The sequence below is a fragment of the Pelodiscus sinensis genome, chromosome 1 (assembly GCF_052426305.1).
Source record: "Pelodiscus sinensis isolate ZL-2025 chromosome 1, ASM5242630v1, whole genome shotgun sequence".
Classification (NCBI taxonomy): Eukaryota; Metazoa; Chordata; order Testudines; family Trionychidae; genus Pelodiscus; species Pelodiscus sinensis.
This window is the reverse complement of record NC_143052.1, coordinates 229837241-229858152: the sequence shown is the minus strand read 5'-3', so window position 1 is coordinate 229858152 and position 20912 is coordinate 229837241. Positions and strand designations below refer to the sequence as shown.

The 20912-nt window shown below is 44.2% G+C and overlaps 2 protein-coding genes across 4 annotated transcripts in view; one reads left to right on the top strand and one right to left on the bottom strand.

The window, feature by feature from the left end:
• Positions 1-1665: 1665 nt before the first annotated feature.
• On the bottom strand, positions 1666-20359 carry GTPBP6 (GTP binding protein 6). The gene is made up of 10 exons (XM_075916065.2): positions 19896-20359; positions 15260-15397; positions 13157-13227; positions 11769-11899; positions 10436-10506; positions 7068-7226; positions 5340-5548; positions 3884-4032; positions 2790-2942; positions 1666-2231 (listed from the first exon to the last, which is right to left on the bottom strand). The coding sequence occupies exons 1-10, from the start codon at positions 20233-20235 to the stop codon at positions 2108-2110; spliced, it is 1545 nt and encodes a 514-aa protein (XP_075772180.2). The 5' UTR covers positions 20236-20359; the 3' UTR covers positions 1666-2107.
• Positions 20360-20367: 8 nt separating this feature from the next.
• LOC102454764 (cohesin subunit SA-2-like) overlaps positions 20368-20912 on the top strand; it is a 105940-nt gene continuing 105395 nt past the window's right edge. For 2 of the 3 annotated variants that reach the window (XM_075916026.2, XM_089775360.1), the window contains exon 1: positions 20502-20633. The gene's annotated coding sequence lies outside the window, so the exon portion shown is untranslated. Of the gene's footprint in view, positions 20478-20501; positions 20634-20912 lie in introns of those variants that run through there. The other variant, XM_089775361.1, reaches the window with a different exon arrangement.

Genomic DNA, 20912 nt, shown 5'->3' with positions numbered 1-20912 from the left:
TAATTTTGACTATCATGATATTTTTTTATCCATGTCCTCTCAGTTATACTGTTGATATAGAACAGTAATGTATTTTGTTGAATATATATAAAATTTCAGTATGCCACTTGCATAAAATGCTGTATTATATGTTTATAAAGTTTTTCTGTACAGCATTATGATTTTATATAGTAGACAAAATTTTATTCACTTCTGAGACACAATTATGCTATTTGCATCACAGTTCTCTCTAGTACTGTTACATATTCTGTCTCCAGTTGATTCATAATCTAGATATGAAATGGTTTAAGCTGAGATTTTTCTCTCTCTTTTTTTAAGTATTTTTTTAAGAACTTTCTCACCCATTATCAAGACAGTTTCCCCAATTATCACCTGTAATACCATTAACTCACAAACATCCCACTCTCCCTACCTTTAATATCAGCAATTCACAGACACTTACCTTCCTTCCTCCCCCTTCCCACCCCCCCGCATCCTCCTTCTGTTCTGCAATGTGATTTGTCCTTTTCATATTTGTTCATTTTTTTAAATTGTATCCTTTGGTATATATGGTTGTGACTACTTTCTTCCACTATTTGATCTGAGGAAGTGGGTCTGGCCCACGAAAGCTCATCATCTAATAAACCATCTTGTTAGTCTTTAAAGTGCTACATTGTCCTGCATTTTGCTTCAACTACCCCAGACTAACACGGCTACATTTCTATCACTATTTAAGTATTATATTCTTCTAAATTTAAATCTGAGGTGTAATTTCCTTGTCTGCAGTATTTGAATCCTGTTAGCTCCCAATATGCCTACAACATACTGGCTGCGTCCAGACTGGCAAGTTTTTCCGCAAAAGCTACGGCTTTTGCGGAAAAACTTGTCAGCTGTCTGCACTGGCCACTTGATTTTGCGCAACAGCACTGACGTTCTACTGTCTGAAATCAGTGCTTCTTGCACAAATGCTTTGACGTTCCCGTTCGGGCAAAAGCCCTTTTCTGGAAATGTTTTTGCACAAGAGGGCCAGTGTAGACAGCTAAAAACTGTTTTGCACAAAAAAGCCCCGATGGAGAAAATGGTTATCGGGGCTTTCTTGCGTAAAACCGCGTCTAGATTGGCACAGATGCTTTTCCACAAAAGCACTTTTTGCGGAAAAGCGTCCGTGCCAATCTAGACGCTCTTTTCCGCAAATGTTTTTAACCGAAAAACTTTTCCGTTAAAAGCATTTGTGGAAAATCATGCCAGTCTAGACGTAGCCACTGTGAAAGCAGGTTTGAAGCAGAAATCCCAACTGATTTTTACAGTCAAATGAGTTATGTCAGTAGCTCTGGACTACACTGAACTATCAATTGTTAATCAGGAAAGATAAACCTTTACCCTCACATCTTCAATAATATTTAAAACAACTTTCAAGTATAGATAATAGTGCCTTATTTTGTTTGGAGAGATTTGTGATGTAAAAGTCTATTTCCCTGCTTAAAACGCTACATAAACAAGTACTTTTTATCCTAATGTAAAAAACTAAAACCCTTGGTACTAATCTTTTAATAAGCAAAATGCTTACTGAACACAGCAATCTGCCTTCTATTTATAAGAAGCTTAAGCAGTTGTGATAGGTGACAGCAATCTCTCTTTTCCCTCTAGGTTACACTTGCCAATCATGAAATCTCAAATGGTCAGGACCAGCATTAATAAACAATATTTATTCTTACATCAGTTATATAAAAATGAGTGCACATGATTAAGTAAACTTGGCAATTTGTTGAAACTAAATTTGGTTAGCACACAAGGATTCAGAAATCATCCAGGTCCAAAGCTTAGAGCAGTTGTTTTGCGCAGTCCCGATGCACACTGACAAATGCTTCATAGTTCAAAATTAAGGTTTCCTTGGTGTACGTTTGTCAGTGGAATGAGGCTGGAGGTCTGTAATACTTCCACAGAGAGACATTTAAGAAGTACTGTCACCATTTCTCATAGGTCCAGACCAATGTCATATGTTCAAAAAACTCAAGTGGTCAGCACTGACAATCTCTTTTACAAATGAACACAGAGATTATTGCCTTTGTTTCATTTCACTGCTGATTAGTTCTTTTTCCAAAGACTATGGTACAGAATAAATAACTTGTTACTGTGGGAAAAGTTTTTTGTATTTGCCCAAGGCAGAATTACTTATGATCACCTTCACATTGGCCATGCCATCTTCAGGCATAACATCCACTTCCTGAACTGTTGCTTCTTTATAGAGCCAACTGAAAAGAAACAAATCATCAGCATTTTACAGGCATTCAATAATGTACAAAATAAAGCTTTTCTTTTACATCAACAACAAGGTATTTATATACAATTTAAATAAAAGTAAATGCTTATTTGAAACAAGCTTAATAATAACAGGAAACATTCTTATTTTTGCTTCCACAATAAGACACTCTTCTTCTGAAAAGAGATATACTACTTAATAAAACATTTAAGACTTGTGGTCTTTTATTAGATTCAACTTTGGTTCTAGCCCCAATAGGTAGATGGTCTCCCAAAGAAATCTGGATTCTGTTTTTTAAAGTGTTATTTTGTATGAGGACACATGAGAAGAGATTCTATTACGCTGTTTAATTGACTATATGGAATACAAAATATTTTTTTCAGACTATATCATTTCATCTGAGACTGGTTAGACAGAACTCCAAAAACTCTCACCATTCTTATCACAGATCGAAACAAAAATAAATACAATTCATCAATTTATCCGAAAACTAATTTTTTTATATATACCTGCCTTTCAACGTCTAAATGTAGAAGTCACAATTGTTTACCTTAGTTGAGGTCCAGCTAACTTGATTTTAATTGTCAGAATCTTTTTCCCAGTTGTTTTCAAAACTGTTCGCTCAATCTCTTCTTTCAGTTCTTCTAATCCATATCCAAGAAGAGCAGAAACAGCTATAGCATTTGGTTCAGGGGACTGATAGCTGGAAAATAACATCTGTCAGCAAGAGATGTGCTAGCAGAGCAGGTGACTTAGCCAAATTCCTACATCTCAGTTATCTGGGATTTTACTCACCCATGTCTCCAACCTTTTTAAGCATGAGTTCACTTTTTGAATTTAAGTGCAATCCAGGATCTACCTCAAATATACCCCTCCCCCTGCCTCCACCCCTTCTCACTCCATCCCCCATCCTCACTCACTTTTATCAGGCTGGTGGCAGGAATTTGGGATGCAGGAGGGGTACAGGACTGGGTCTGGGGTTTGGAATGCAGGCTCTAGCAAGGCATCACTTACCACAGGTGGCTTCTGGGTGGTGGTGCAGGGGGCTAAGGCAGTCTCACCCCCTCCCTGGCCCTGCACTACTCCCAAAAGCAGGCAGCAAACTCTCTGCCCCCCTCTGCTCTGTGGAGATGGGGTACAGGGTGGGTGGTGGTGCATCCTGAGATCAGTACCCCCCCTGCCCCTTCTTCCCATGCCCTGCACAATAAGCAGGAGGCTCCCACGGGTGGGGGGAAGCTCTAAGGCCGAGGGCAGGAGCAGCACGAGAGTGCTGAGAGGGGCAGCTGAAGTGCTGGCACTTGATAGCCTCCCAGCCAAACCTGTCAAAGGCTCCAAGATCTACTAGATCCCGATTTACTGGTTGGTGACCACTGCACTACACAGACTTCTGCAGATAATTATGAACTCTAATTTTATTTTTACTTCTGAAGACTGAAACTCTGGAGAGCCTTTATAAGGAACGGACTGAGCAACCAGTATCTTAGTAACAAAAAATGGCTGAAAGTTCCCTGCACACCTGGGAAACAAGATTCTTTGTAAGTATTTGTGTGCAATGATACAAGTAAAGACTTTTAAATGCTACAGTTCAACAAGGAAACATGAACTAACGTGCAGTAAGTTTTAGAACTGTACTTTTCCTCTTACCTTTCTATCAAATCCACTTTGTTATGAACTTCTACAACTGAATCCAGCAAATGGCTTGGAAGATTAAGCTTCTTCAGAACAGACAAAACACTTGCTTTTTGGAGGACAGTTTCTGGATGACTAATGTCCCTCACATGAACTATTAAATCCTAGCAAATATAAGTACACAATACGGTTACTGATGATAAAGGCTATTTTAAAATAATATTTGACATTGAAGCACATTCCTTTATAGTGGAGAGTACACAGACAAGTTAACAATTGAAACTGTATTTCTACAATAAATTCAGGGTGGAAGGCTAGCTGTGTGTCAGGTCTGTAGGTTGATCCTTAGCGTCACAAAGGGTTGCAACTGCTTCATATGGCCTCAAACAAATCTTCCCGAACAAGTTAGTTATGATTTTCTTAGGTTTCAGGGAGCAAATGGCTCATCTTTACAAGCTAAGGTTGAGCAAAGATAGGTACTTGAAAAATACAGCAGAAAAAAATGCAATATCCCTGAAGAAATCCAACACCACAAAAAACACAACTACTGTAGCTGTGGGGAGGTAAAGAAGAAACAACTCAGATACTTAAAAAATAGATTTTTCTCCTTCCCAACAAAAACTGGGATATTCGGCAATACATATTTGTGTAAAGCTATAAACACTCTAGAACTTTACTTTTCCCAGTAGCCTTTGGTACACCTGTGTCAATGATGGTGCATCTCTGGTATGCAATAAATCTGTGGCATAAACTACAGAAACTGTATTAGGCTTGGTATACCCATGACCATACATGGCAAGAAGAATATTACAAAAGACACACAATAGGCACCCAAAATTTATCAACCCTGTATTTTTAGCACTTGACTTGAAATGTTTTAGCATCTCGGGCCTACACGCTACTATAAATAATTTCTAAAGCATCCTGCAGAAACTGCAATAACTAGGCAAAAAATGAAAAAGATCGTTGTGTCTGCTTTCAAGCTAGCTGCTGAGTTTTAGTTAAGCTTGGACAGCTGATTCCTGGCTCACACCGGCTCCCCCCCCACCCGGCTGCACTACAGCCTTTCTACATTTAAGGATGATACACAGCAAGGGGGTTCTGGTGTGAGCTGGGAATCAGCTGTCTTGCGCCTGGTCCTCCCTGCTGGGCTTCAGCCTTTTAAATTTAAAAGGCAGAGCTGCAGTGGGATTAGCTCCCGGGGCTGGCAGCTAACCCCGCTGCAGCTCCCCTGCTTATTGACTACATCATCTAGTCAATGGAAAATCCATCGACTAGTTGATTAAACTACATTTAACATCCTTAGTCCAAGAGTGCTTATAATATTCACCATCTACTGATTGTTGCAATAAAGCTAGTCAGATATGCCACTATAAACAGCATGCCAGTTAACTCCCACCATCTGGAAAGGTGAAGACCGCCCCACAGACAATATTCCAGATATTGATACGTTTTAGAATCAATAACTTACTGAGTAAGCCACATCTTCTAATGTGGCTGAAAAGGACTCAACGAGATCATGAGGCAGTTCAGAGAGAAACCCTATAGTATCAACATAAATAACTGCCAGGTGTGAAGGTAGATAGCCACCATGAGCTGTAATATCAAGAGTGGCAAACAGTTGGTCTCGAGGCTGCAGTCCTTCATCTCCAGTCAGTGCCTTGATCAAAGTGGTTTTTCCTAACAGAAATCAGAGTTGACTAAAACGCAATTTAAACTGTCTGCATCAAATAAAATTAACACACTTGGCTCAAGTGATTGAGTAATGGGATCAAGGAGTAAAAGTTCCTGAATCACCAATTTAAATCCAGCTCATACATGCTGGCTACATCTACACTGGCATGATCTTGCGCAAGAACTCTTTTGCGGAAGAGTTCTTGTGCAAAAACTCTTCCAGAAAAGAGCGTCTACACTAGCATGTGCATTTGCGCAAGAGATGTGCTTTTGCGCAAGAGCATCCATGCCAGTGTAGATGCTCTCTTGCGCAAGAAAGCTCCGATGGCCATTTTAACCATAGTGATAGAAATGTAGCCGTGTTAGTCTGGTGTAGCTGAAACAAAATACAGGACTATGCAGCACTTTAAAGACTAACAAGATGGTTTATTAGATGATGAGCTTTCGTGGGCCAGACCCACTCCTCAGATCAAATAGTGGAAGAAAATAGTCACAACCATATATACCAAAGGATACAATTAAAAAAAAGTGAACACATATGAAAAGGACAAATCACATTTCAGAACAGAAGGGTGATGCGGGGGGGGGGGGGGGGGGGGGGGGGGGAAAGGAAGGTAAATGTCTGTGAGTTAATGATATTAGTATTTACAAAGATAGCTTCCCCAATTATCACCTCTAATACCATTAGCTCACAGACATCTACCTTTCCCCACCTCTAATATCATTAACTCACAGACATTTACCTTCCTTCTCCCCCCCCTCCCCCGTATCTCCCTTCTGTTCTGAAATGTGATTTGTCCTTTTCATATGTGTTCATTTTTTTAAATTGTATCCTTTGGTATATATGGTTGTGACTGTTTTCTTCCACTATTTGATCTGAGGAAGTGGGTCTGGCCCATGAAAGCTCATCATCTAATAAACCATCTTGTTAGTCTTTAAAGTGCTACATAGTCCTGTATTTCATTTTAACCATAGGGCTTTCTTGCAGAAGAAATTCATGTTGCCTGTCTACACTGGCCTCTTGCACAAGAACAGTTGTGCAAGAGGGCTTATTCCTGATCGGGAGCATCATAGTTCTTGCGCAAGAAGCCCTGATTTCATACATTAGAATGTCAGTATACTTGCGCAAGAACTCGTGCCAATGTAGACACAGCCGTACTGATTGAAAATAATTACTATCTGCTGGCTCTCTGTGGAAAGTTATAAAGTTAGAATGAAGCCTTAACCTAGTACCCATTTTGATTAAGGGACATAATCTTCCCTTATACAGTATACAAAATGCCTGACAATAATGGGAACTGAGCAATTATCCAGGATAAAACATGCAATAGATCTCACTAACAAACGGAATTGTTTACCTATCTATCAAAATTCTCATTGATGTGTATTAGTTAGACAATCAGGGAACTAATTAAAATTCTGTAACACAGAGCCCCTGCATGCTGAAATAGGATTTTAGCTAGTGCATTTAATTAAATATTAGAAATCCAAGCTCTTTTTTTTACAATTCCAGGAGTTCTCTTACCGCAATTAGTGTAGCCCATTACTGAGATAACTGGAAACTCACGTCTTCTGCGCTGAGTTCTGAGTACAGACCTTTTTCCTCTCAGCTTTTCCAGGGCATTCCTAATTTTAAATTCTTTTTCTTTCAAGAGACGATATTGCATTTCCATGAAAGTCTCACCTAAGAAATATAAACAAATAAGTGGCTGATGAACCAGGAAGATACACAGAAATCAAGCTGTGTTATGAAACTACTTAGAACAGTTAGAGAATAGGGATGTTAAGTAGCAATTAATTTGCTAGTCTAGTTGATGGAATTTCCATCGACTACTCGACTAGTCGATGAGCACTTTCACGTTCCGCCTTTGAAATGTACAAGAACCCCCCCGTGCGGCTCTTGTGCATTTCAAAGTTGGAACACTACGTGCAGCCAGAGTCAGCAGAAAGTCCCGCTGACTCCAGGCTCCAAGCGGGCGCTTCCGCTTTGAAGAGCCCATGCTGAGGAATCTTGTACATTTCAAAGCATCAGCACCACACGGAACTGGGGACAGCTGGGTACTCCCCAGCTGATCCTGGGCTCCACGTGCTGCTGCTGCTGCTTTGAAATGCCATGAGGAGCTTGACGCTGGGCTCCCCGTGGCATTCAAAGCTGCAGCACCGTACAGAGCAGCTGACCTTGCGGCGTTGCCGCTTTTAAGTACCCCCCCTCTTCTCCTCTCCCCCTTGCTGCCTCTCTCTGACAGAAGCAGCAAGGATGGGGGAGCAACTAGTCGACTAGTGCTTTACAGCCTTTGTAGAGAACTGACAATACAAATTCAAAGCATTAACACTACATCGATTCAATTGTTTAAGTAAGTCAGACTCAAGAAAAAGTAACAAGTGATTATTAAAGGTGTCATACCAGAGCTACCACATAGCCTGTTCATTGCCTTGTGCTGCATGTAGTATATGTGTGAGCATTTTAAAAATAATAAAGTTGTGGTGGTCTGTGTGTAAAGCAACTTGCTGACTCAGTATAGACCTGTATTTTACTATCCTAATATGACAAATAAAGTTCTATAGAAAAAATATGGAGTTTGCCGGAAGTTATTATTTCTCTAAATTTTTGTTTTAGAGTATGCCGTTTTCACATTGTCATTCCTGAGTCAGTCTAGAGACCAACTAAACTGTGTCAGGAATGTCCTTGTGGAAATATCAAATTAATTTTTTTAGAGAAATTAGGGGGCTGTGCGCCCCCTATTCACTGCGCTTGTCAACCTCCCTCTCGTGGGGCTAGGCAACCCCAGCTCTTCTCCCAGCCATCAGGGGGGGGCTGGGCTGCAGCTGTGCCAGCCTGGGCCCCTTCTCCCTCTCCCCACCAGCCCGGCTCCTAGTGTCTGTCCCCGGGCTGCTGTCATGGCTGTGATGTGGGGTCTTCTGGCTTCTCTGCTATGTTTCTTGCTGTGGAAATCCCTGTGGGGCGGGGGGTGGAGGAAGAGGAATAGGAGCTTTGGTTCAAAATAGCAATTCAAAGTGGGGAGGGGAAGAAGAGGGAGGAGGCAGGCGGGATGCAGAGTGACATGATGACGTCACTTTGTCTTCCTGCAGGAAAAGGTTTTTTTAATATACGGAGAGATAATGGCAGCTTCAGCCAAACTCCATTTTTCTACAGAATTTTATTTCTCATATTAGCAGGCAGGATAAAAATGGATTTAAATTGTATTTTTGTATTTTTTTATTTAAATTAAAAAAATATCTACTTAAAATGAAATTTTGAATGTAATACAAAATACATTAGGCTTAAACTTATTATCTCTCAACAAATTTAAGGAGTAAATGGTTGCTTTCTATATGAAGAATGAAGAAAGATGTTTTTCCTCTTAATCCAACTTTCTTCTTAATCCAACTTTTGAGGTCAAGCTTTATAAATATAACACAATAGATCATATCTTTTATTAATGGTTTGCTTCTGGGGGATCTTAGGGCTATGCCACTGGGTGCAAGAGACTGGCAGAATCATCACAAGCACTGGTATCTTGCCACAGACTCAGGAGACAGCACTATTTCTGACATGAGAATCATCCACTAAGTCCACTGGATGGTCTCATACTCCTTGTCAAGGCTGTTCCCCACACTGGCACTTTGAGTGTAGAAGTTGGGGACCTGCAAGAGACTTTAAAATACCCTGTCACTAAAGGCTTCCCTGGATGGTATGCTGCCACACCCAAATGCAAAAACCTCTTTGAGAAACCAGGAAGACACATTTGGGAATTTCTTCCTGTGGGTACCCTCAAACTCTTTAATCCTTCCTCTGGAGAGAGCTTAAAAAAAAACCCTTTTAAATTCCTTCATAGCTGACCATGCAGTCTTAGGCACATGCACACACAATCTCCTGCCTTCTAGGACACAGGAATCAGATCATGATCCTAAAAGGGTGATTTATGTTAACTAAACAAAGAAGACATACTTGATAAAACATTACTTGGTTGCTAGGTGTTTCAGATCAACTGAAAAAGAACATTTAAAGCACAGAAAACTGCTTCCCAGGGATTCAGTTTAAAAGTTACAGATGGGGGTAGTACAGAGAAGTCCAAGTCCAAAAATAAACAAAATAATCTGATTGCATCTGTCAAGGCTGTTCCCCATTCCGGCACGACGAATGCAGAAGTTGGGGGCCTACAAGAGCACTCCATAACCTACAAGAGCCTCCAAGAGCACTGTGGACGTAACTCAGGTTTTGACGGAAAAACGGCTGTTTTTCCAACAAAACTCTGTAGTGTAGACATACCCTTACTCTCCAGATCATGGCAAAATACTAAGTCTTGTACCCAAAACAGTTAAGGTTGGTTTTGTTTAATAAAAATACATTTTACAGGCTGTTTTGTGTACTTAAATAAATTTCAGTTACCAACCTAATGCAGCTTGACACAAGCCTTGAGCAAAAGTTATACTTCAATAAATAAACAATATAATTAAATATATTTATAATGTAATATATTTTCTAATATGCTATAATGTATAAGAAGAATCTGAAAATATTAAGCAATATAATAGCTTAAATGTATATAGTTATGGTCAATATACTCCATTAGATAGCAAACATCTGCATCAAATCTAGTGTAAAGACTCTTGTTTTAAATCAATGTGTTTTAATGGTTGTATCAGTCAATGAGAATGCACCTTTCTTTAGAAAATCACTGAAGTACAAACACAAAAGTTTACCAAAATCAATAATTTAAATCAAGACTTTCCACTTGGTGATTTAAATCATTATTCAAATTTCTGATTTGAATATCACTTTCTTAAATCAATCCACCCTGGTCACAACAAGATGACTTTCAAAAAGCAATTAAACCTGGTCATTCATTATAGAGGATAATCCTACAGTTTATATAAATGTTTACACTTTACCTGAACCCATGATATACCGCGAGCCACCTCTTTGCTGATCTAACTGAGACATCTCATTTTTCAGATTTGCTCTGGCAGTGGAATAAGAGTAAATTTGTATCAAAATAACTATAGTGACTTTAATTAAAGGATCTTAAAATTACTTTACAAACATGGCTAAGAAGTAATAGCCTAATATTATAGGTAGGGAAACTGGGACACAGAGAAGTTAAGTGACTAGCTCAAGATCACATGATGAATAAGCAGTTTTATTAATAATGGAATCCAAGATTCCTGCTCTTGCCCCCCCTCAAAAGACAACACAGTTAGCAAATAACTGCAGAAAAAAATGGCTGACCCAAAATTTCAGGTACTACAATACTGTCAGATGCATATTAGGGATGTTAAATTTTGATTAATTAATTAATCGAATAGTCAATGGGATTTCCATTGAGTATTCTATTAATCAAACAGGATTAACGTGGTGTTCCACCTTTGAAATGTACAAGAGCCCCAGCAGGGGCTATTGTGCATTTCAAAGTGGAAGTATCTGCATGGAGCCCAGGATCAGCGGGGGACTCCCCGCTGGCCCCAGGCTCCACGTGGCATTTCAATCTTTGAAATGTATAACAGCGCCAGTGGGGACTCTTGTACATTTCAAAGTTGGAACGCCACTGCTGTGCCCCTGCCCTTCCACGGAGCTGGAGTTTGGGGGAAACCAGCTTTTAAGCTGGTTCCTGCAAACATCCCCTTCTCTCCCCCTTGCTGCCTCTTTCTGATAGAGGCAGTTAGGGGGGAGGAAGTGATTAGTCAACTAGTGTGTCGACTAGTCGCATGCATCCCTAATGCACATACGTAACTCCCACTGACTCCAGTCAGGTATAGGAATGGTAACATACAAAATATACCACATACATTATTAAATTTACCAGTATTTGATGTGGGATACACATACAAAACAGCCAGGCCCTAATCTCAGTTCCTCTGTTGAGTGCTAAAATTCTAACTCTACATTATAAATCTGCCACATATTTTCTAAAAACAAAGTTGCTGCTGCTGTTCATCGCAGGTTACCAGCATTGTGATAAACTAGTAATTCACACATGAAATTTATTTGGTAATGTTTTCTCTTGAGCAGCTTTTTTTTTGGCTAGTCAATGATTAAAAGCTTAAAGCTATGCTATATTGTAATGTTTCAGACAGTTTATGGCATAAAATGCAACAAAACATATTATAAAACAAACCGTTTACTTTCCTCCCTCAAGAATAATACTGCTATTTTAGTTATTGTGAAGAAAATGTCATTATACTATATTGAAATATTAATGTCTGCTATTTGCACAAGCTGAGGTACCTGAGAAGCGGGATTTCAGCCAATGCTATCTGAAGTTTTGCCTCCTTTGTCCGAGCATTGCAACGAAAAATATGAAGGACAACTGTGTATCTGTCAAAAACTGTCACTCCCCAAGCATCTTCCAGTTCTTTCTTTAAAAAGATAAGATAACCTGAGAGAGTGTTTTAGGGCAATGACTAAGTCAATTTGTCCTGCAGCAGGATGAAGAAATTAAACTAGAGAGGTGTAATTTGGATATCTTTTATTGGATCAACTTCTGCTTAAAGAGACAAACTTGTGAACTTATACAGAGCTATTTTTCTGCTGTAAGCTGGTTCAGCCCTTATTTAGTAAGGTGCTTAAGAATGTGAATAGTCTCACTGAAGTTCACAGGACTGCTCATCTGCTTAAAGTTACACACATTCTTAAATACCTTCTGAATCATGGTCACTATCATGTTACATTATATCCAAGATTTAAGTGTGATAAAACAAGCTTTTTTTATAAACTCTAATAGAGAGATTTCCACAAATGAATGGAGGATGAAAAACAGGTAACTTTAAGAAAAATATGTCTTTTTGTCAAAAAATGTGGCATTTAAAGTCTTTTCACAAATTCCATCCATATATTTTTTTGAAAACTTTAAATAAAACCAACTTGTAAATAATATTCTATTGAAGAGATTGCAACCAAAACAGTGCAGGATGCTGCTTATGCATGAAAACAAGAAAGTGACACTTTTATGTTTAATTCCTTTCTAAAACTGCCCATCAATACAGCGTCTAAAGGACAAGTACCAGTAGGTTTTACTGTCCTAACTGAAATGCAAAAAATACTAATGGAAAGCATACTTATTTTTTCCAGTTTTAATAATCTAAAGTAATTAGTAATGAAGTTAAGGATTTTTAAAATGTATAAATTGTAACCAGTGTCCCTTTAAAAGTGTAAAGCACTGAAGTATATGAAAATTCAAATATAGGTGTGGCTTCCACTTATAAATATTTTCACGTTACATATTGAGGCCCAGCATTTTAATATTTTCATCCTAAAATCCTGAAGTGATTTACAAAGAAGGCAAAGTTTGCCCCCATTTTACAGATGGAGATGTTGAGGCACAAAAGTTAAGTGACTTGTCCAAGATGACAGTTAGGGGCAGAGATGGGAGTAGAACCCAGTTTAAATGAGTACCAGAATGAGATAAATTTAGCCACAAAGTAAGAGGCATAATACCCAGCGAAGTCACCAGAACTGTTTGATTACACCAGAAGTAATTTGGCCAAAGTGACTTCGAAAAGTGTTATGTGCAGCTTTTGAGTCAAAAGTTGACCTTTTCATAGCATCAGTACATTCCAAGCAGTCTTTGAAAGCAACACATAAAAAATCCAGTTAAATATTGTTTTTTAAATTACCTTTGTCAGTGGAGAGAGCCTTTCAATATTCAAGAAGACAGCCGTTATGTGCGGTAATTCTTTAATCTTTTCTAAATAAAGAGGATTGAATTGTGTAATTTTGCGATGGTTAATGCCAGTCTGACGAAGTGGGTCTTTGCCCATGAAAGCTTATGCTCCTACACTTCAGTTAGTCTATAAGGTGCCACAGGACTCCTCGCCGTTTTTTTAAAAACAATGAGTTTCGGTGGCACCTTAGAGACTAACAAAAATATATATACAGGTTGAACCTCCCAAATCTGGAACTCCCTGGTCCAGCAACATCCATGATCTGGCAAGGCCACGAGCCAAAGAGCTGGACCAAAGAGCACCAGGAAAGTGGCTCCTTTCCAACAGGAAAGCAGAATCCCAGTTGGGCCAGCAGCTAGGCAGGGAAAACCTGGTCTCAGCTGGGCCAGGTGGCATCTGGGAACGTCCACCCTGGCCGGGGAATCACCGGGGAAGCATCAGCGGGTTCAGGCAGCCGGAATGGCCCCAGCCAGTGAACCCTGAGAACTCCCTGGTACAGCAGGGCTATGCAGCGGCCTGGGAGCCGTGGCCAGAGAACCCCGGTGGCAGGGCCAGAGGGCAGCTGGAAGTCCTGGTCCCAGCAGGTGAATCCCTGGTGGCAGGGGAGGCAGGCCACAGCAGCAGGGCAGGCGGTGGTTGGGTGGCCTCGGAGCTGAGAACCCCTGAGGAACCCTTGGAAGTATCAGGGCCAACAGTAGCTGAAATGGGCTGGCGGCGGCCGGGCGGCAGGGCCTACGAATCATTCCTCTTGTTGGCATCTGCTGTTGCTTAGTTTAAGCAGCTGTTCAGCTAGGCTTTTGCGGATCCTATCTCTCCCATGCACTGCACAGAAAGCCAAGTATTTGCAGTTTTTCCTGGGCTGCTAAGTTAGGGTCTAAGAATATGAACTAATTTCCTATAGTTTATTGAACAGTTTTACTTAAGTCAGTCACTTTATTTTAATCAGAATCACTCTGCAGATAGCATACTTTTACTTAATTTATTTAGAATCATAATATGCCATAAAATTAGGACTTGTCTTTATAGCTCTTCTAGCTCAAGTTAAAACTTGAGTTTTGACCCATCATCAACTCCCATCCACACACAAAAATCTCAAGTTTGACTTAAGTGCTTTAGATATGAGCTAGCTGGATTGGTAGGGAGGGTTGGAAATCAAATGCTACTGATTCTCAAGCTAACAGCACTGTGGGGATTCAGCTGATAAGCAGCAGTGTGTAGGGTTAGAGGGGCAGGTTGGAGCTGATACCCGCAGGATGGCAGCTTTTAAGCATGCTCCCCAAACATGCCAGCTCCGTGGAGCCACCTGCCCCCACCCCCACTTGCTGCTTCCTACAGAAGCAGCGAGGGGGATGATGGCAGGAAGCCGGTTCCCCTCAGCACCAGCTCCACAGTGCCGCCTGCCCTGCCCCTCTCTGATATAGAAGCAGCAGTGTGGGGCAGCAGGGGGCTCCTTGGGAGTGGGGCCGGGAGTGCACTGGCTGCCAGCCCTGCCCCCAGGGACTACTGAACAATTGTGTAACTGCTAAGATTTCATGCAGTTACACAACTATTCAATTACACAATATCTAACATCCCTATTGTAAATCTGCCTATGGAGCAGACAAGTGGTTCTCAATCTTTTTCTGAGCACTCCTCCCAATATACTATAAAAACTTCACAGCCCACCTGTGCCACAACTGTTTTTCTGCATATAAAAGCCAGAGCCAGTATTAGGGGCACCAAATTGCCTAGGGCCCCATGCCATAGAGGCCCCTGCAAAGCTAAGTTGCTCAGACTTCCGGTTCAATTCCAGCTAATAGGGCTCAGGGCCACATGCTTCAGCCCCATGCAGAGGGGTTTCATCTTTCTGCCCTGGGCCTCAGTGAGTCTAATGTTGGCCATGCTTGGGGGACCCCTGAAACCTGCTTGTGACCTCATAGAGGACTCCAGATGATTGAGAACCACTGAAATAGACAAAACCGTAGCTTTCCTGTGTCTGCAATCATCATTAAATAGCTTAAGAGAGATAAAGATATTTCAATACTTAATACAACACATTGTTTTTATAAATCTTACCAGTCAGAATCTGAAAATTTCCTTTGCCAAAAATAAACTTCTTGTCAGGAGTTTTTGTAGACAGAATTATTTTATCTAAAACAGTCCAATTTTGAAGGGTGTTTACTAGAGCAACTGCTTCAGCGATCTGTAATTCAGCTTTAGTGTTGGAGAAAGAAAAAAGGTTACCCATTAGAGTCCTAAATCTGCACACAGATTTCCAACATATGCAGTAAGAACATGAACAGTGAGACCTGACCTACACAAAGGTTTTGCCAGTATAGCTGCATTGATAGAGAATATGAAAAAAATAGTGCTCAACTACATACATAGGATGGCAAAAGACCTAGGTTAATTGTAGTAATTCTAGAAAAAAGTCATTTTCATTCAAGGAACTAGTTTAAATGATATTGGCAAAAATCTTCCCAAGGAAATGACATAGTTAGATAGGGCTTCTGAAAGAGCGTGTCTGCTCACAATCGACTGGCCATGCCCCCACAATGAATTGCGATCGACTGATTGGCGACCATGGGACTAGGCTCATCAGGTAGTCGACTACTTGCTTACATTCCTAAAATACATTACAAAGAGGTGTGCAGGAAAGCTTGGCAAACAACCAGGGAACAACTGTATCTCTGTGCAGGGCCAGCCTGAGCTTTTGGCGCCCTGGGCTCCGGAGTATGGCGCTGCCCCCTGGCGCGTGCGTGGGCCTGCCTGCCCCCGCAAGGTGCACAGGCCTGTCCCCCAGGGAGCAATGCCCATGCTTGCGCTGGCCACGGCCGCTGGCGTGCAGCCTGGGGCCCGCCCTGGGGGTGCACAGCGCATGCGCTGCCCAGCCTGGCCCAGCTAGCGCTGCTGGCGCGCACGCCACACTGTGCAGGGCCCCGCAGCCACGGAGGGAAGGGTGCTGCGGAAGCTGGGCACGCAGCTCCTGATGGCAGCTGTCAGGGATGCCGCATGCCCCTGACAGCTGTCATCAGGCGCCCCCCGTAGGTTGGCGCCCTGGGCAGCTGCCTGGTTTGCCCATGCCTCTGTCTGGCCCTGTCTCTGTGGGAAGTCCATTAAGTATTTCTTTCACATTATTTTTAATTACTGAATGCCACATTGTCAATTCTTTGTTGTAAACTTAGGTCCTGATCCCGCAAACACTTATGGACTTGATCAACTTTTTTCATGGCTTGTTTTCACTTCAGTGTTAGCTCTAGTTATCTATACTGAAGTTGACTGAGATAACCTACTCCAACTCTAGCTAGCTAGGCTATGCTGCAATCTGCTGCAAAACAGCATTCTAGCAACACAGAGTAATGGAGGCTATGTCTAGAGTAGACAATGGAGTTTGGTATCCTGGACATTTTTTGCGGAGGTGTTCCCAGGCCCCCCTTGCTTGTTGGCACTTTAACCTCCTGCCTCCGGCTTCCTGCAGTGGAGGGTGTCATGATTATGAGGGTTAGCCAGCAGCCTGGGGATTAAGGGGTTAACTACACCTAGCCAGGTGGAGTGACCAATAGGCACGTAGATAGGACTTTCAAACTGGGACAAAGGAATTTGGGTTTTTTCCTTTCTCCCCTTTTGTCTCTCTGGGTGAGTCCTCTGCAGCTACAGAGAGGGACAAGCATGTCTCTCTCTCTCTCTCCAAGACACCATTCTTCATTTTCTGTAAGTAGGGTAAAGTTTAGGTAGTTTCGTTAGGCTTTATTGTTTTAAGGATTGGGTATGGGATCTGAGATCTGGCACTGTTTAAAAAAATGTTTTGGCTTTTCTTTGTAACTAAGTTCTAGGCCCATGGAGTTTCTCCATGAGCATATTTTGTTACCTTCCTATCTAGTCATTATACTTGCAACAGGATTATTGTTGTAATAATAAAAGTTCTTTCTTTTCTTTTTATTAACCTGGCAGTGGTTAATTGTGTGCCTTGATTTTTATTTTAGGGGTGAGGTTTCCCAAATGATCTTTCCCCTGATTTCTTTATCAACATTTGGGTGGTGGCAGCAGAAGTTTTATTCCCAGGATCTAGGTTTTTAAGATTTTGGGGGAAGTTTTATACCAAAGCCTGGTAGATAAGGCTTTGGGGTACACTTGCTGGCCCCCAATTCTGCATTTATCATGCCAGAGTGGGGAAGGAGCCATGACAGAGGGTGGGGGTGAAGAGAAGAAGCCCTGAGGCTCCACGCCAGATCTGGCTTCTCAGGAAGCTGGATCTAGCCCTCAGGACTTCCTTCCCCCATGAGGAAGGAAGGCAGACAGCATTGGGAAAGAAGGGAAGACAAGAAAGAGCTTGCGCTTTCTTGTCTTCTCTTCTTTCCCTGTACTCTGGGAAGGTGTATGTGTGGGTTTTTAAAATGGTGGTGCAGGATCCCGAGCAGCTGGATTTTTTAAAGGAGCCACATGTGCACTTTATCCAGCACTGCCCACAGATACTTTCCCAGAGATACTTCCCCTTGGAGATCCCCAGGTACCATCTGAGCTGCTCCTGCTCCCCTCTCCACAGGCCAGACACCCCCCCTAGCACCCTGGCCTCCGCCCAGACCTCCACCAGCACCCTGCTCCTGCCTCCTGGCCAGAGACCCACAAGCACCCTGCTTCTGCCCCCTCTCCCGTGGCCAGATATCTGCTCCCAGCTTGCTCCTGTACCCTACTTTCCACTCAGATTCTGCACCCCCCCATCTCTAGCCCACTCACTGGCAGCCCTGTCTTGCACACTGGTTCCCTCATTTTTGGCCCCACCTCAGAAAGTAGAGGGGTCTATAAAATTCATTAACCCTAGAACTTCAGAAGAGTTCATCTGGCCTGAGGCCTTGAACCTCAGTCCTACCTACCCTCCTCCCCATGGGGCTGGAGTTCCAGAGGACTGAGGTGTCTTAGTTGGGGCCACATCAGGGAAGGTTGCAGGTTGTATTTTGCATCTCACTTGGGTGGCCCCTGACTGATTTTTCTGTGCATCAGTGACCCATGACCCAAAACAGGTTTCCCAGCCCTCCCATAAATAAAGACAATGCTGAAACATTTTGTGTTGGACATAATATTTTATTTAAAAATGAAGCCTGGTCAACAAGCCCCCACCTGGCCAAAGCATCATGACACTCCTGCATCTCCCACAGACCCCAACCACGAGCCTGTCATACACCTGAACTCACTGTCCTGAGCCCCTCACATCCCCAAACTCCCACCCCATATATCCCCAGTCTTCTGCCACAAAAAGTCCTGCACCATCCACATACCACAAACCTGTGCCCTGCACCCATCATACACCCAAGCCCCCCTGCCCTGAGCCCCTCATATACACCAACCCAAACTCCTGCACCCCCACCTCCACAAGCCTGCAGCTTGCTCAGCAGTGCAACCCTCCACCTGACCCCAACACTCTCAAGCCTGGAGTTCCATCCTTGGGCCAGCATCCCCTTCTCTAACTCTTCATGCACCCAAATTCCCAACCAGAGCTTACACCACTCCCCCTTTCCCACACCCAAATCCCTCATTCCCACCCCAGAGCCCATACCTGCTATCTAAACCCAGTAAGAGTAAGTAAAGGCTGGGGACAGCAAATGATGGACAAGAGGGGAATGCAGAGGGCAGGGCCTCAAGGAAGGTATAGGGGTCTTAGGGAAAGGATGGGATAGATATTGGCTTGCCCTTACATTTAAAGTCATCTTGGATGTAAAAGATTGGAGGCCTAGGCCTACTGGGGCCTAGACTTATCTGGTAATGTAGTCACTACCCGACTAATCACTACCCCTATTCTCTCCAGCACTGTATCTGCAGGGAGGGGGGCAGGGGAGGCAGAGGTGCAATGGGGGAAATAGCATGAGAGAGGGACTGAAACAGTCCCCGTTTGTGCCAGATCCCAACTGCTATGCCTTTTAAATATAACAGTCCCACAGGGCTCTTACTACATTTAAAAGAGAGATGCAGCAGGGTTAGCGGGCACCACAGCCCTCTTATTGACCAATCGAGGAGTTGATGGAAATTCCTTGACCTACAATTTTCTTCCATGATTTGATCTGAGGAAGTGGGTCTGGCCCACGAAAGCTCATCAGCTAATAAACCATCTTGTTAGTCTTTAAAGTGCTACATAGTCCTGTTTTTTGTTTCAGCTTGACCTACAAAGAGAGGCTGAGGGGCTTGGGCTTATTTAGTATGCAGAAGAGAAGGAGATTTGATAGCAGCCTTCAACTTCCTGATGGGGCAAGGGGGGGGGGGGGTAGGAAGAGGGTTTCAAAGAGGATGGAGAGAGGCTGTTCTCAGTAGTGACAGATGGCAGAACAAGGAGCAATGGTCTCATGTTGTGGTGGGAGAGGTCCAGGTTGGATATTAGGAAAAACTATTTCACTAGGAGGGTGGTGAAGCACTGGAATGGGTTACCTAGGGAAGTAGTGGAGTCTCCATCCCTAGAGGTGTTTAAGTCTCGGCTTGACAAAGCCCTGGCCGGGTTGATTTAGTTGGGATTGGTCCGGCCTAGAGCAGGGGGCTCGCTAAGGCCTCTATTAACCCTAAGATCCTATGGTTCAATTAGCTGATTAATGGAAAAGTCCCCCCCCCCCACCCGTGTGGCTGCGCACATGCCAGCAGAGCCCCAGCATTGGGGCTGGGGGTCGGGGCGGTGCCCTGACCCCTGGGGCTGGCGGGGTTGTGGGGCAAGGGCCAGTCCCACGCACCTCACCTGTGGTGAGCTGGGGCTTTTTCGGGCCCCACTTGATGGCCGGATGCACCAAGAACAGCCGCTGGGCCCCGGGGGGAAGCGCTGGACCCAGCAGCTCCTCCAGCTCCTCTTCGCCCTCCTCCTCCTCCGCCTCCTCACGCTCCCCGCTGCGCCCCGCGCCCCCGGGGGGCTGGCTCTGGCCCGGCGGCTCCAGCGCGGCACGGAGGCCCCAGGGGCCCCCAGCGCGGAGGGGCCGGGCGGGCGGCCGGGGAAGCAGCGGGCGGAGCCGCCCAGTCGCGGGGGCGCGCGAGCCCCGGGCACAGAGCGCAGCGGCCTCTCGGAGCAGCAGCCTGGCCCCCATCGCCCCCCCGGCACCGCCTGAGGCAAAGAGGGGGGGGGGGGTGGAAAACTGCCGGCGCGAGGCCCTTCCTGCCCAACGCGTTCCACCGCGCGCGCGTCTCCCCGAGCCCCGCCCTCTCGCACGCGAAGGGCGGGGTCTGTGGACTGGCGGGGCGGGCGTTTGGCTGCCGGGGAGGGGGGAGAGCGGGACCACGGTGGCGAGTGACGGCTCGGCAGCGTCACGTGACACCCGGCCGCGCTCTGGTAGGCCGATTGGCCGCGCGCGCTCGCGGGATCGGGGCAACTTGGGTCGGGGGGCCGAGCTGTGCGCGCGGCGGGGGCTGGCGGGCGGGGTCGCTATGGCTGCGGTTAGCGCCGCGCGCGCGGGGGTGTCACGGTTTGTTCCCTAGAAGGTCCGGGGTGAGTCGCGTCCTTAATGCTTGGCCTGGGGGGGGGGGGGGGTAACGCGTTCGCACAGCCTGCTCGCTCCTGCCCTGTCCCCCTCCCCTTGCACCCCCTGCCCCGTCCCCCTTCTGCATCGCCTCCCCCCGTGTTGCATTCCGCCCCTCTGCCTTGCAACCCCAAGGGCTACACGGTGCTGCGTCCCCTCGTGCATCGCACTTCCCTCTGCGCCCTCCCCTTGTGTCACGTTGCACCGCACCCTTCTTGGGTTACCTCTGTGCTGCAGAAGCAAAATGC